This window comes from Chlorocebus sabaeus, chromosome 20, assembly GCF_047675955.1.
Source record: "Chlorocebus sabaeus isolate Y175 chromosome 20, mChlSab1.0.hap1, whole genome shotgun sequence".
Lineage (NCBI taxonomy): Eukaryota > Metazoa > Chordata > Mammalia > Primates > Cercopithecidae > Chlorocebus > Chlorocebus sabaeus.
The window spans coordinates 126,454,937-126,470,285 of record NC_132923.1 but is presented as its reverse complement, the minus strand read 5'-3'; the positions used below and the strand labels follow the sequence as shown (position 1 = coordinate 126,470,285).

Below are 15,349 nucleotides of genomic sequence, written 5' to 3'. Positions count from 1 at the left end.
CCAGGCTGGTCTCGAACTCCCTACCTCAGGTGATCCGCCCGCCTCGGCCTCCCAACGTGCTGGGATTACAGGCGTGAACCACTGCGCCTGGCGGTACCTTGTTATAAGGGTTTTATCATAGTGGGTTTTATTAGTAGTAAAGCAAAAGGAGCATATTGCATAGAATATGGTAAAGACTTAACATTACTAATGTCAAGGAGGACATAGAAGGGCGGAATCTTTTCCTTGACCAGGGTTTCTCAACCTCAGCACTATTTGGGGCTGGATAAATCTGTGTTGTGAGGGGCTGTCCTGTGCATTTAGAATATTTTGCAGCATCCCTGGCCCCTATCCATAAGATGCCAGTAGCAGCTCCACTCTATTTGTGACAACCAAAAATGTCTTCAGACATTGCCAAATATCCCCCAGAGGGAGAATCCTTAGTTGAGAACCACTGTCCTAGATCAAAATGATACCATCAGCTTACTCTCTCTCGATGAGCTGTGAGTAAGTGATTAATGTAATTGTTGTATATAATCATCTCTAAAATGCTTTTGGAAAAACACAAATGAAAGAGATCTTACTCTTAGGACAGAGGCAAGGGGCTGTATCAGGTAATGTAAAGGGTAGGGGTAAATGTTATCCTAATGTTCTCCTATATGAAATTCTGAGAACCACCATCATGGTCATCATCAGGAAACACTAAGTTCCTACTACTTGTAGGATACTGTGTTAAGTGTGATTCTGTCAATCTTATATGTAGTTGTCAGTAGTAACAGTGCTTTGAGGAATTTGACTTTTCATAGACCTATAATGTGATTACAAGTTGCATTATGAGGGAGAGGTAGTTACAGTAATTGTTTCTACTGAATAAATTGCTTTCTGAATCTTAAAAAACTATAGTCTGAAATTATCTGTGTTTCTTATCTCCTGTCAGTTGCCATTGCACTTCTACATTATTTATTGAATACTTAATATCAAGGGGCTGAATGCAACCAAAAGATATTACTGTCCTTTGAGTACTCAAGTCTAGAGAGGATTGAGACACAGATGTGTGGAAAGGATTAGTAAATGCAAATGACTGTATGATTAAATGCCAGCATGGTTGAGAAAGACATGGGATCAGAATTTATCAAAACAAAGACCACCAGGGGCGAACCCTTGCAGATAAAGTAGCACTTAGTTGTTTCTTTTGCGTTTCTGATTTTATAGGTATATCCCAGCTGTGGTTGACCATACAGCAGGCTTGCCTTGCCAGGGGACATTTTTGCTTCATCAGGTACTAATGAGGGACCAAAATAGGCCTTGGAGGGAACACTGAAAAGAGTTTAGAATAAGAGATGGAACTCTTTCTTTTTCTCTGTTTTCATCTCTATTTCAAAGGGCGGGCGGGGCATTGTCCTGTTGTCATTTTTTTCTTTTTTTCTATGTCTGTTTTTTGATATTTCTTCCTCAGACCTTGGCTTATATTTACCCTTGCTTTTATATGTATTTAGAATAGCTATTTTGAAAAATATTTTATTTCATTTAATTACTCTAATTTGTGTAGCTCCTACGTCACTTTTAATACTTTTCAGGATGTTTGGAAGCTCTGTGCTTTCACACCAAAAGTTCTTAATAGAGGTAGAGGATGAAGGTTTCAATGGACTAAAAGTCTGGTTATGAAATATAGGTCCCCTTTTGGTAAATCAAGAGTAGGTTCAGTCAGTGTTCAAAAGTACTTAAGACCCAAGTGGACATAGGGACTAGGGATGCCATACACTTGGGACATACAATTAGGGCATGGTTGAATACTTACTATGCAAGGGGCTGGGATGCAACCACATAATCTCCTGTGACAGATTATGGTTTTATTCTTAAAACCATAGAGAAAAAGAATGTTTAAAAAAAGAAAAGAAAACCATATCAGACCTGACTGTTCCTTAGTCCCTGACACATCTCCCTTTTTTTTGAATAATAATGTGGATAGCATTTTCCCGCTTTCCACGCCTCTCCTTCCTGCTCATCCTCCATGCCATGCCATACAGCCCAGAAAACAATAGACGAGAGGAGATAATAGATTGCTCCAGCTAAATTGCAACCCTGCTTCATTACCTAGGGCATCCAGCGAAGGATCACAGTGACCATTATCCATGAGAAGGGGAGCGAGCTCCATTGGAAGGATGTTCGTGAACTGGTGGTCGGTGAGTACATTTCATCAGCCAAGGACAGAACCAGGACTTATAGAGAATTTTTTTTTGTTTTTTGAGATAGGGTCTTGCTCTGTCACCCAGGCTGGAGTACAATGATGAGATCATAGCTCTCTGTAGCCTCAAACTCCTGGGCTCAAGCGATCCTCCTGCCTCAGGTTCCCATGTAACTGGGACTACAGGTGTGAGGCACTGTGTCCTGTTAGAGATGTTATTCTTCCCTGTTTGTGGTACAGGGAATGTGTGGAAGACCATATTGGGAAACACAGACTATGGAGATGTAGAGGCCTTGAGTCTGAAACTCTGTATTCCTGTTTCTTCGCTCTATCATTAGTGATATGTTATCAAACTAACTCAGTTACCAGAGTATGGTTCTGTGATAGAGGCTGTGAGAGGGCATACAAGAAATCTCTGCTGGCTGGGTGTGGTGGCTCATGCCTGTAATTCCAGCACTTTTGGAGGCTGAGATGGGTGGATTACTTGAGCTCAGGAGTTTGAGTCTGGCCAAGGTAGCAAAATCCCATCTCTACAAAAAAATATGAAAATTAGCTGGGCATGATGGCATGCACCTGTAGTCTCGGCTACTCAGGAGGCTGAGGTGGGAGGATCGCTTAAACTTGGGAGGTGGAGGTTGCAGTGAGCTGAGATGGCACCACTGCATTCAAGCCTGGACAACAGAGTGGGACTCCGTCTTAAAAAAAAAAGAAAAGAAAAATCTCTACTAATTGTGAGCTTGCAGTTTAGTTAGGGAGACAGCATATATATATGCAGAATGCTTTGATGAATAAATACCAAAATAAAGACAAAGGAAGATCTATGCTAAGAGAGTTAACAGTGAAAATAAGCCAGGAGGACTGAATAGATTCAAGAAAAATTAGAGGGGTTTTGTTTTTTTGTTTTCCAGACACAAGCATTTTGAGTAAGAGAATCAGGAATATGTCTAACATGCAAATGACAAGAAACCCCATGGCCAGAGTGGATAAATTAAATTAAGGTGTATTGGCTAGAGAGTGTGAACTTTAGAATGACAGTCTGAGGCAGGAGTTTGGAACTTTTGTTGCTGTGGACCTCTTTGGCAGTGGTGAAGGCTTAGAATTGTTTTCAAATGTGAAAAATAAAGTATTTAGGATTACAAAGGAAACCGATAATATTGAAATACGCTTGTTAAAACATTAAGCCCTTCTTTATTGATGCATGAAATAACAAGATTTAGCAGTTATTCTAATTACCATAATTTCAAAGTAGTGATCAATGAAAAAGATGCTTTGTGGCCAGGCGCGGTGGCTCACGCCTGTAATCCCAGCACTTTGGGAGGCTGAGGTGGGCGGATCACAAGGTCAAGAGATCAAGACCATCCTGACCAACATGGTGAAACCCTGTCTCTACTAAAAATACAAAAATTAGCTGGCCATGGTGGCGCGCGCCTGTTGTTCAGGCTACTCGGGAGGCTGAGACAGGAGAATCATTTGACCCTGGGAAGCAGAGGTTGCAGTGAGCCAAGATTGTACCACTGTACTCCAGCCTGGCAACAGCGTGAGACTCTGTCTATAAATAAATAAATAAATAAATAAATAGATAGATAGACAGACAGATATTTTGCACATGGAAACATCTGTGGTTTCTACTGGGGACAGAGTCATGGGTACTGGCCAATTCTGTGGTTTATTGCGTTCCTTTGTGATTGAAGGAGATGCTAATTTTTAGTTAAAGGTTTATGAAAATAAAGATGTAATTTTTTCCCCATCCAAGCTCAAGGACCCTCTGAATTCTGTCCACAGAGTGCTTGTGTCTCTCTGGACCAGTTTAAGAACCTTGGGGCCAGGCACAGTGGCTCACGCCTGTAATCCCAGCACTTTGGGAGGCCAAGGCGGGCGGATCGCTTAAGTTCAGGAGTTCGAGACTAGCCTAGACAACATGGCAAAACCCTGTCTCCCTACAAATAAGCTGGGTGTGGTGGCGCATGCCTGTAGTCTCAACTCCTCAGGAGGCTGAGGCTGGAGGATTGTTTGAACCTGAGAAGTCGAGGCTGCAGTGAGTCATGATCATGCCTCTGCATGACAGAGTGAGACCCTGTCAAAAAAAAAAAAAAAAAAAATCCTTGGAAGGGAGATTATGTTCTCTCTTGTCTGGGGCAGCAGTGGTAGTAGCTTTTCAAGATTTTTCATAATAAATTTTTCTTTTTTTAATTTAGTTTTTTTTAAACTTTGTTTACAAAGCACTGAATGTCCTTTGACAAAATTAATGTTTATATGGAACACTAATACTGAAACAGAAGAGATGCTTTCTGACCAGAGAAGGAGAGGGAGGATGCAGAGGCAGTGGTTACTATGGCTTCTCTGAAGAACCCTGTATTTTTAGTTTATTAACAAACTCTGATGTAGTATTTACCATGTGCTAGGTGGTTTTCTGAATGCTCCAAAAATACTAGTTTATTTAATCCTCATAACAACATATGGAAGGAATTGTTATTCTCACTTGACATATGAGGGAACTGAGGCTCAGAGTGGTTGAACCTTAGGCCCAAAGCCTCACAGGTGGTAGGAGCTGGAACCCAGGCAGTCCAGCACTAGAGGCCAAGTCCTTAACCTCTATGCAATGCTGCATCCCCTAGTGTTAACTTGAAAACAGAGTGCAGGATTTTGAGCAAGAAAGGGGTGTAATAAAGTCAGCATGGCCAGGTGCAGTGGCTCATGCCTATAATCTCAGCACTTTGGGAGGCTAAGGCAGGAGGATCGTTTGAGCCCAGGAGTTCGAGACCAGCCTGAGCAACATAGTGGGGCCCTGTCTCTACAATAAAATGAAATAAAATAACTGGATGTGGTGCTACAGGCCTAAAGTCCCAGTTACTCAGGTGGCTTACGTGGGAGGATCACTTGAGCCCAGGAATTAGCTATGATTGCACCACCGTACTCCAGCCTGGGGGACAGACCAAGACCCTATTTAAGGAAAACAACAAAAAACAGTCAGTCAGTGGCTTAAGAAGTTGCTATTAGGTGAGAGTAGAATGGATTGGAACAGGGGAGGTGTGAATAGCAGGGAGACCAGTTAAATGGCTGTTGCAGGTTCCAGATCAGAGAGAAGGTGGCCTTTTGTGATCAGGGCAATGATATTGTAAATAAAAGTTGGGATGAATGTGAGAAACTCTTTGAATAAAGAATCGATATGGTTTCATAGTTAACTCAATGTGGGAAGTAATGGAGTCAGACCATGGAGGACCCCATAGGTAACCAAATGACCCTTCCAGCTCCTGAACTTACACGTAGATTTAAAAGTTTCTTTTTGGCTTAATGAGTTCATGTTTTGTTTTTAAATGTGTCTGTGCTCTGTTTTCTTTATCCTTTCTTTTAGGTCGTATTCGGAATAAGCCTGAGGTGGATGAAGCTGCAGTTGATGCCATCCTCTCCCTAAATATTATTTCTGCCAAGTACCTGAAGTCTTCCCACAACTCTAGCAGGTAGGACACCCAGAGCAGCGTGAAGAGTCCACACTTGCGGACGTTAATTGGTACACTGTTAGGTTCCTTATTCATTAATGACTCCCAGTTCGGACGAAGAAATTAGCTCCCTTCTCCCTTCTAGCTTCAAAAATCTCTTTATTTCTTCACCTGGCTGCTGTGCTGTCCCAAAAGAAAAAAAGAAAGTATTGGAGATGTTGGTATGGGATCAGTTACTGTTAGAGAGTGGAAGTGATCTGTCCCACGTGAAGTTTGAATAGATGTAACAAGTGATAAAAGAAAATTGGAGAAAGAAAACTCAGTATATTCCCCAAGGATTTAAAAGTACAAATTAATTATTGCCAATACTAAATGTTTTCCTGTGAAATGGTTGCTGTGGAGAGAAAGGTTTCTCTCACTCCTAAGTATCATGGAAACGTGCCCTCTAAGATAAAATGAAGCCTCTTGTTGTTAGTCTTTGCTGCTGCTGTTATAGGCTCAATTATCCTTAGTATTTGGTTTTCATTTATGCACAAAAGTGATAAATAATACGAACTCTTACGACCAAGATTGGCTGCCATAAATAGTAGATTTTATTTTGTTTTTTATTTTAAATGTTTCATTTAAAATTATCTTTTATAATCAGGTGATAACAGACAATTCATAAAGTACATAGCCATTCTGTTTTCCCTTGTAAGACTAGAACTAAACCAGCTGGGGTCCTCTTACCTCACCCAGGAAAGGAGTTCTCATTGTCTCAGAGACTCTGTCTCTATATCCTAGGGGCTGGGAAACAGGAGCGGCTGCCTCCTCTAATGTGGGCTGAGCACACTGCCTTCCCACCACAGGACTTTGCTGTGCTTCAGTCTGCTCCTGAAAAGCTTGTTTACATCCATGTTGAGAGGAAGGAGGGAAAGAATAAGACAATAGTCAGAAATGGAATGAAAGGTTTGGACCAGGATTAATTTCTTTCTGTTGTTTTCTTGTATTATAGTTTACCATAGGAAAGAGAAAAAGGAAACAAACCTGTGTTTGCTGGCAGGGGCTATGGAAAAAGAGGGAAGGAGTGAGAGGGCATGTGTGTTTGGGGTTTGGGGAGGAGTGTGGCAGAGATCAAGACAGGTGCTTTAACTATCCGTGGGCAAAATCATGAACAATACTATTTCCCTGAAGTCTGCAGTAATTCTGCATAGCTCTCTGTTTTCTGCCAATGTTCAGCTGGGTTTACCACCACATTTTCTTTGTAGCTATGAAAAATGTATTGTAAATTTCCGTAGGGTACTTAGTAAAATATACAGGGAAAGATGGGCTTTGGTTGAAATACTGGTTATTCTAAGTTTGCCTCCATTAGAGTAGTTTTGAGAAGTCCTTTAATTCATGCCCAACAACAGGTCAGGTGCTACAAGAAATGAATTTGGCTTTGTTAGAAGTAGTTTATCTTGTGAGTTAGAATGAGTTGATCAAAAAAGGCTGAAGTCAAGAATAACAAAAAGAAAAACACCTTAAATATTTCTGTTCTAATTTAAACTATATAAATCTACATTAATTCACCAAGCTTTTGCTGGAAGGCCATGGCCTTTTCTTTAATTATAAGGTCATTTACTGAAATTCTGATTGTCTTTCTTGCAAAACCACACCTGTAATTCATCATCTGTGACTTTTAGTTTGGTGGAGCAAGAATTAGAAATCTGCGAAGAAAATCTAAGTTTGAAGTCCTTTAAACTTTTTACCATTTAATAACATTTTACCATTTAAACATTTTATCATTTTCCCCTTTCTTTTACATTTATCTCACCCAAACATAACAGTAATTTTTAAACAACTCACCATTACCAAACCTTTTGAAAACATTCAACTTAGTTTTCACAGGAGCAAAAATTATTTGTTTTCATCTTTCATTGATTTGCCTAATGTTTAATGAAGTTAGATAATAATAACAAGTACAACTGGCAGAAACAGATTTGGGACCAGATACTACTGACATTTGATAAGCACTCAACTTAACTCTTCGGAGCGAAGTGTCTGGGCAAATGAGACATCTTTGTAGTTTAGAATGTTCAAGGAGAACTAGCTATCAATATGTATATTTTAGGGATATAGAAAACATAGGTTAATATGGTAAGTGGCATAATGGAGTTTGGTTAAGAGAACTTTCGTTCCATTTGTCTAAGATTTAATGTTTAAAGTTGAACTTACCTCCAATTTGGGTATATTATGTGTGTATCTTAGAGGGCTTTGCTAATATATTGATAGTGGCGTATAATTGACAAGGGACTATTATTCCTTTTCTTCCCAGTCTTACATTTATGTTAAAGCATTGACTTGGTTTTCCCTTAACTCCATAGCAATTTCCTATTATTCTCAATACTAAGTCACCACTGAAAGGGGTATTGATGGTGGTGGTCTCCACTTTCCCTCCTATGTTTGGTATTTTCCTTAGTTGGAAGTCTCAGGAGAGGGATCCATGTTTTTGTAAGTCCTCTATCGAATTGTGTTCCATGGGATTCTCTGTTAATTGTCCACTTGAATTCACTTTGCTTATCAGCAAATTTGTCTTATATATATATTTTTTTTTCTGATTCTCTCAATTTCTTTTGTTTTTTTGGTTTTTGTGTTTGCTGCACTAACTAAAGCCTTTTCTATGTTTTTGCAGGCTCTTTCTTGATAAGGATATTCCTAGGTATTTTCTGTTTGCTTTTTTCCACATAGGATTCTAGTTTATCAGAATGCTTTCTGTCTTATGTTGCTTTGATTGCTATTTTAATTTTGTAGTCCCCTCCCCATGTAAACCTACTGTACCTAGGATTAAGTAGACCCTATTCTGTACCCTAAGAAGCATATAGCTTCTTAAATGATTTTTAGAGTTTCAAATTATTTTCTCATTCCATTTACTAAACTTGTCAATTTTATTCTTAGGCCCTTTCAAGTTTTCCTCTTCTATATTACAAAGTAGAATGTTTCTCCATTTCATACAGAATCTCAGGTTTTGTTTTCTGTTCTCCTCTTTATCTGTCTTCTGTCTGTCAAAAGCTTGAAAGGTTTATTGCTTTATAAAACCTGAGCCCGTTACAGCCTTGCAAAATGGTTCCCTTTCTTCTCTGTTTTGTCCTGTGCGGTAATAGAGACAAATTTGGCTATTTGGATAGCTGAGTCTGTGAGAAATATTTTATATATGTTTTTAAATATTTATCTTTCTTCTGTCAGGACTACTTGTTTTATCTGTTTATTTTCTTCTTTTGGAATAGAAAAAAATCCTAGTTTGGTATTAAAGGAAGTTTTTTTAAAATTATCTCATTTAGGGAAGAAAATTGAAGGAAGTGATACATGACAATATAACCTAAAATTTTAAAAAATACATAAACGGGCTGGTCTCAGTGGCTCATGCCTGTAATCCCAGCACTTTGGGAGGCCGAGGTGGGCAGATCATGAGGTCAGGAGATCGAGACCATCCTGGCTAACATGGTGAAACCCCGTCTCTACCAAAAATAGAAAAATTAGCCTGGCATGGTGGTGGGCACCTGTAATCCCAGCTACTCAGGAAGCTGAGGCAGAGGATCGCTTGAACCCCGGAGGCAGAGGTTGCAGTGAGCCAAGATCACGCCACTGCACTCCAGCCTGGGCGACAGAGCAAGACTCTGTCTCCAAAAAAAAAAAAAAAAAACATAAACATATTTATATATTTGACTGATGTTACTGATATAATGATTATATCCCTTAATTTGGACTCCATTCAGTTTATATTTCAGAGATTCTCCTAATGAACTCAAGAGGGTTCATCAGATGTGACCATAATGTAAGAAGGTGGTTTCTGTTTTGTTTTCTTGAGACAAGAAAGGTCTTGCTTTGTTGTCCAGGCTAGAGTGTAGTAGCTATACCTGCAGATGGTTTTTAAAAAAAAAAACAAAAATTGTGGCCGGGCATGGTGGCTCACCCCTGTAATCCCAGCACTTTGGGAGACCAAGGCGGGCGGATCACGAGGTTAAGAGATCAAGACCATCTTGGCCAATATGGTAAAACCCCATCTCAACTAAAAATAGAAAAATTAGCTGGACGTGGCAGCACGTGTCTGTAGTCCCAGCTACTCAGGAGGCTGAGGCAGGAGAATCACTTGAACCTAGGAGGCGGAGGTTGCAGGGAGCCAAGATCACGCCACTGCACTCCAGGCTGGTAAGAGAGCTAGACTCTAAATAAATAAATATATAAATATATAAATATATAAATAAAGGGCAGTAGTAGCATGATCGTAGCTCACTGCAATCTTGAATTCCTGGGCTCAAGCAGTCCTCCCGCCTCAGCCTCCCGAATAGCTGGGACTCCAGACATGTGCCACCATGCCTAGCTAATTTAAAATTTTTTTGTAGAGATGGGTTCTCGCTGTATTGCCCAGGCTGGCCTCAAATTCCTGGCCTCAAGTGATCTTCCCACTTTTACCTCCCATAGTGCTGGGATTACAGCTACCATGACTGTAAGCTACCATGACTGACCAGAAGTTGATCTCTAATTGTTCATAAATCATAAATTCAAAGGAATATATCCTTCAAAGCAGTCACCTTGAAACCTGTTTTTCCTCTGATGCTGCTGCTGTTCAGAACATCTTGAGAAATCCATTTGGAATTACTTCTCACCACCTTAGGAGGCATACAGGAAAATATGTCTTGGGATTCAGCCCTGTTTGTAACCCTAAATTCTATTGCAAGCTTAATTAAATTGACATTTCTCCCCAGCCTGTGTTGTATTTCTTACAATCACCTCTCAAGAATTGCCACTGTAATGGCTCATACCTGTAATACTAGCACTTTCCTACTAAGGTAGGAAGATCACTTGAACCCAAGAGTTCAAGACCTGCCTGGGCAATGTAGAACTTGTCTCTACAGGGGGAAAAAAAAAAAATTAGCTGGGAGTGGTGACTCGTGCCTGTATTCCCAGCTACTCAGGAGGCTGAGGTGGGAAGATCACTTGAGCCCAGGAGTTAGACTGCACCAGTGCACTCCAGCCTGGGCAACAGAGCAAGACCCTGTCTCTAAAAACAAAGTAGGCCAGGCGCAGTGGCTCACACCTGTAATCCCAGCACTTTGGGAGGCCGGGCGGGTGGATCACCTGAGGTCAGGAGTTTGAGACCAACCTGGCCAACACGGTGAACCCCATCTCTACTAAAATTTAAAAAATTAGCCAGACTTGGTGTTGGGTGCCTGTAATCCCAGCTACTTGGGAGGCTGAGGCAGGAGAATCGCTTAAACCCAGGAGGTGGAGGTTGCAGTGAGCCAAGATCGCACCATTGCACTCCAGCCTGGGTGACAAGAGCAAGACTCTGTCTCAAAAAAAAAATTTTAAAAATAATTTTTTTTAAAAAATTGAGTTACCACCTTTGGTGGGTGTTCCAACAGAACTTGGTGCAGCAAGTCCAAAGCAAAAAAAAAAAAAAGAAACTTTTTTTGACAAAATTAAAAAAAAAATGAGCCAGGCGTGGTGGCTCACGCCTATAATCGCAGCACTTTGGGAGGCCGAGGCGGGTGGATCATGAGGACAGGAGATCGAGACCATCTTGGCTAACACAGTGAAACCCCATCTCTACTAAAAATACAAAAAAATTAGCTGGGCGTGGTGTCAGGCGCCTGTTAGTTCCAGCTACTCGCGATGCTGAGGCAGGAGAATGGCGTGAACCCGAGAGGCGGAGCTTGCAGCGAACCGAAATCCCTCCACTGCACTCCTGCCTGGGCTACAGAGCGAGACTCTGTCTCAAAAAAAAAATAAATAAATAAACAAGAAAAGAAAAATTTTCCCTTAATACAGGAAGACTTCAGTGGAGTCAAAATTTCTTATGTGTTAACCAGGTTTCTGCCAGTGAATTTTTCTTTACGTTAAGTGAAAGCTTAGTCTGAAAACAGAAATGTGAAGAGGCTTTTTTTGACAAGTTCAAAACATTTGCCTCAGTTGAAAGAGTCATTGTCATGAAATCTCAGCAGTGGTCCTGGGAGGTGCCACGTTATGGTTTGGAACTTAAGACAGCAGCACTGATAGAAATTTCTGTCAGATGCCGGGCGCGGTGGCTCAAGCCTGTAATCCCAGCACTTTGGGAGGCCGAGACGGGCGGATCACGAGGTCAGGAGATCGAGACCATCCTGGCGAACACAGTGAAACCCTGGCTCTACTAAAAAGTACAAAAAAACTAGCCGGGCGCGGTGGCGGGCGCCTGTAGTCCCAGCTACTCGGGAGGCTGAGGCAGGAGAATGGCGTAAACCCGGGAGCAGGAGCTTGCAGTGAGCTGAGATCCTGCCACTGCACTCCAGCCTGGGTGACAGAGCGAGACTCCGTCTCAAAAAAAAGAAAAAAAAAAAAAGAAATTTCTGTCAGATGTCACCAAAGTCATAAATGCCCTCACTCTAAGAAGAGGGGTTTATTTAACTTTAGAATGGATGTATCCAGTCTCTGAAATCGGACAAAGAAGCCCCACCCCTTCTAGGTACTTTGACAAAAACAGGGACACAATAAAAGAGTAGACCTCTGGAGGCTGAGGCAGGAGAATCGGTTGAACCCGGAATGAGGAGGTTGCAGTAAGCCGAGATTGCGCCACTGCACTCCAGCCTGGGTGACAAAAGTAAGCCTCCGTCTCAAAAAAAAAAAAAAAAAAAAAGATATCACAGTGATAGTTCTCAAGTGGCATCTGTTGAAGTAGTGGATATCGTCACCCAATATTAGAATATGTCTTAAACCAAATTAAAAATTTCCTCTACACAGAGGTTTATGGACACCTGAAGGGTTTCCTCCTGTGCCCAGGGAGCCCAGGAACTATAGAAAGGCTTTCATTGTCTGTCTTTTCTGTTCCTGTTTGGGTCACTTGGTGTCTTTGTCTTGTTGTTTCTCTATCTTCTCTGTCTTTGTAGAGAATTTTCTTGACCCACACTCACTGCCTCAAAGGCTAGACATTTGAGAGAGTAGTGAATACTTGAAGAAGACTTAGATCTAGAAGCAACTATGCTAGATGATCAGACCTCATACGCTGCCACTTGGAAGAGGAGGTGTGGTCATGGGGTTCAGTTTCAGAAATGTATTGTTCTCTCTGTTGATCGTTTCTGGAGGAAGAAACATGGGGATGTGTTTAGAGGGAGGACATGCCAGCTCCTTGTCATAGGAAGTCTAGAAAAGGCAGCCATAGTGAGGTCACCATTTGAAAAGGAGTAAAAAGGAATGTATTGGGCAGGAAAGAGTGTGCACGGACTCTGCTAGGTGTATCAGGTGAGCTGTGTTCTATCTGCAGAGGACTAGTGGTGGCAGGGCAGACCCGGCATCTTCCCTCCACTTGTCATAGGGGTCTGAGAAGGGAAACATGGGGCAGAATTGGGAATCGATCTGTAACACTGCTTTTCAACTAAGTGCCATGTTTCAGATTAGACTTGCAGAACTGGAAGATTTAATGTCAATTAGAGTTTATGTTGTTTTACCAGTAGAAAAAAACGATATTAGAACAACAACAGCAAAACAGTTTGTGAGTATCTATTAAATTAAGTTTCCATTTGTTATATAAATGTAAGATTAATTTTTCAAATGGCTTTTTTTTTAAAAGCTAACAAATGATATTTGGCTGGCTCTAGTGTTAAAAAATTATTCTCTTTTACTGAAACATCAGTTAAGAATAAACTTTTGTTCTTTTATTTAAAATAAGGCTCTCGACCGGCACGGTGGCTCACACCTATACTCCCAGCACTTTGGGAGGTCGAGGTGGGCAGATTGCTTGAGGTCAGGAGTTTGAGACCAGCCTGGCTAACATAATGAAACCCTGCCTCTACTAAAAATACAAAAATTAACTGGCGTAATGGTGCTTGCCTATAATCCCAGCTACTCAGGAGGCTGAGGCAGGAGAATCGCTTGAACCCAGGAGGCAGAGGTTGCAGTGAGCTGAGATTGTGCCACTGCACTCCAGCCTGGGTGACAGAGTGAAACTCTGTCTCAAAAATAAAATAAAATAAGACTGTCTATACTTAAACCCTTCTACCCAGTTTCTACCATTAATCCCCTCAGATATATCTGTGACGTTTCTGAGGCCCAGCAGCACTGGATTGAATGATGTTTAGCCTTCTTGTGATGTGAAGATCGAAGCTGACAAATGACTGAGCATTCACTTCCTGCTCTCATCGTTGACTGACAGGAGAGCTTACTTAGTCTTTCTTTATTCTTTCAGTTTCTGTCCATACTCACTCACCATTTCATCTTAATCCTTTTGATTGACCTTACTATTTTTATGTTTATAGGCAGAGGCAGGCTTGTCAAAACAAAATTTAAAAAAGCACAACTGGCCACGCGCAGTGGCTCATGCCTGTAATCCCAGCACTTTGGGAGGCCGAGGCAGGCGGATCATCTGAGGTCAGGAGTTCAAGACCAGCCTGACCAACATGGTGAAACCCTGTCTCTACTAAAAATGACAAAAATTAGCCAGGCATGGTGGTGTGCGCCTATAATCCCAGCTACTTGGAAGGCTGAGGCAGGAGAATCACTTGAACCCAGGAGGCAGAGGTTGCAGTGATCCGAGATAATTCCACTGCACTCCAGCCTGGGTGACTCCAGCCTGGGTGAGCCTCCGTCTCAAAAAAAAAAAAAAAAAAGGCACAACTAAGTGTTCCTTAATGATGGGTAGGGTTGGGGGCAAGATGATGGGGACCTATCTTTTCCTCCTAGGAGATAAGTGTTCCTCTCTGTTATTAGAGTTTGATAAATTGAAAGTGTCAGTTGGTTGGCATAGGGTTCTTTAGGATGATTGACAGTGTCAGTACCTGGGCTAAGGTGATTTTAGCTTGGATGACTCCTTCTTGTCTTTCTGACCTTAGGACCTTCTACCGCTTTGAGGCTGTGTGGGATAGCTCTCTACATAACTCCCTTCTTCTGAACCGAGTGACACCTTATGGAGAAAAGATCTATATGACCTTGTCGGCCTACCTAGAGGTGAGGAGACCGGGAGCTTCAGTTGATGCGAACAGTCAGCCCTGAACACTGTGCAGGTTACAGCAGGAAGTGGTCAGCAAAGATTCCACTTGTTTTGTCCTCTTTCTTCCTCCATATCCTTAAGTTTTTCATTTTATTATACTTTGCTAACTCTTCTGATTATATTAGATTCTATTCCTGGGTTCTGTTTACTCAAAAAATCACATGACTTTCATTCCAGCTTCAGCTTTAGTAGCCTAATCACCACTGTTTGAAGAATGTGTGATTTTTAAGAAAATGTTACCTCTTGTTTTTATAGTTGTGGACAGAGTGTAATAGTGGTTAACAGCCCAGACCCAGGACCCAGCCTGTCAGTTCAAATCCCTGTGCTGCTACTTACTTCCTCTATGTCCTTGGAGAAACTCTCTTTGCCTCAGTTTCCTCACCTATCAGGGGAAACAACATTTACCTCAGATAAAAATAAATGAATCTGCCAGGCGCGGTGGCTCACTCCTATAATCCCAGCACTTTGGGAGGCTGAGGCGGGTGGATCACGAGGTCAGGAGATCGAGACCATCCTGGCTAACATGGTGAAACCCCGTCTCTACTAAAAATACAAAAATATTAGCCAGGTGTGGTGGCAGGTGCCTGTAGTCCCAGCTGCTGGGGAGGCTGAGGCAGGAGAATGGCGTGAACCTGGGAGGCGGAGCTTGCAGTGAGCCAAGATCGCATCACTGCACTCCAGGCTGGGTGACAGAGCAAGACTCCATCTCAGAAAAAATAAATAAATAAATAAAAATAAACAGATAAATAAATAAATGCATCTATAAGGAGT

General features: G+C 41.5%; 1 protein-coding gene across 7 annotated transcripts in view; it reads left to right on the top strand.

Annotated features, from left to right (window-relative positions):
* The window catches only part of KIF1B (kinesin family member 1B), a 176,229-nt gene that overhangs the window by 139,559 nt on the left and 21,321 nt on the right, over positions 1 to 15,349 (top strand). For all 7 annotated transcript variants that reach the window (XM_073007847.1, XM_073007848.1, XM_007980610.3 and 4 more), the window contains 4 exons: positions 1,192 to 1,258; positions 2,078 to 2,162; positions 5,517 to 5,622; positions 14,421 to 14,535. In XM_073007847.1, coding sequence (XP_072863948.1) covers positions 1,192 to 1,258; positions 2,078 to 2,162; positions 5,517 to 5,622; positions 14,421 to 14,535 — 373 coding nt within the window. The remainder of the gene's footprint in view (positions 1 to 1,191; positions 1,259 to 2,077; positions 2,163 to 5,516; positions 5,623 to 14,420; positions 14,536 to 15,349) is intronic.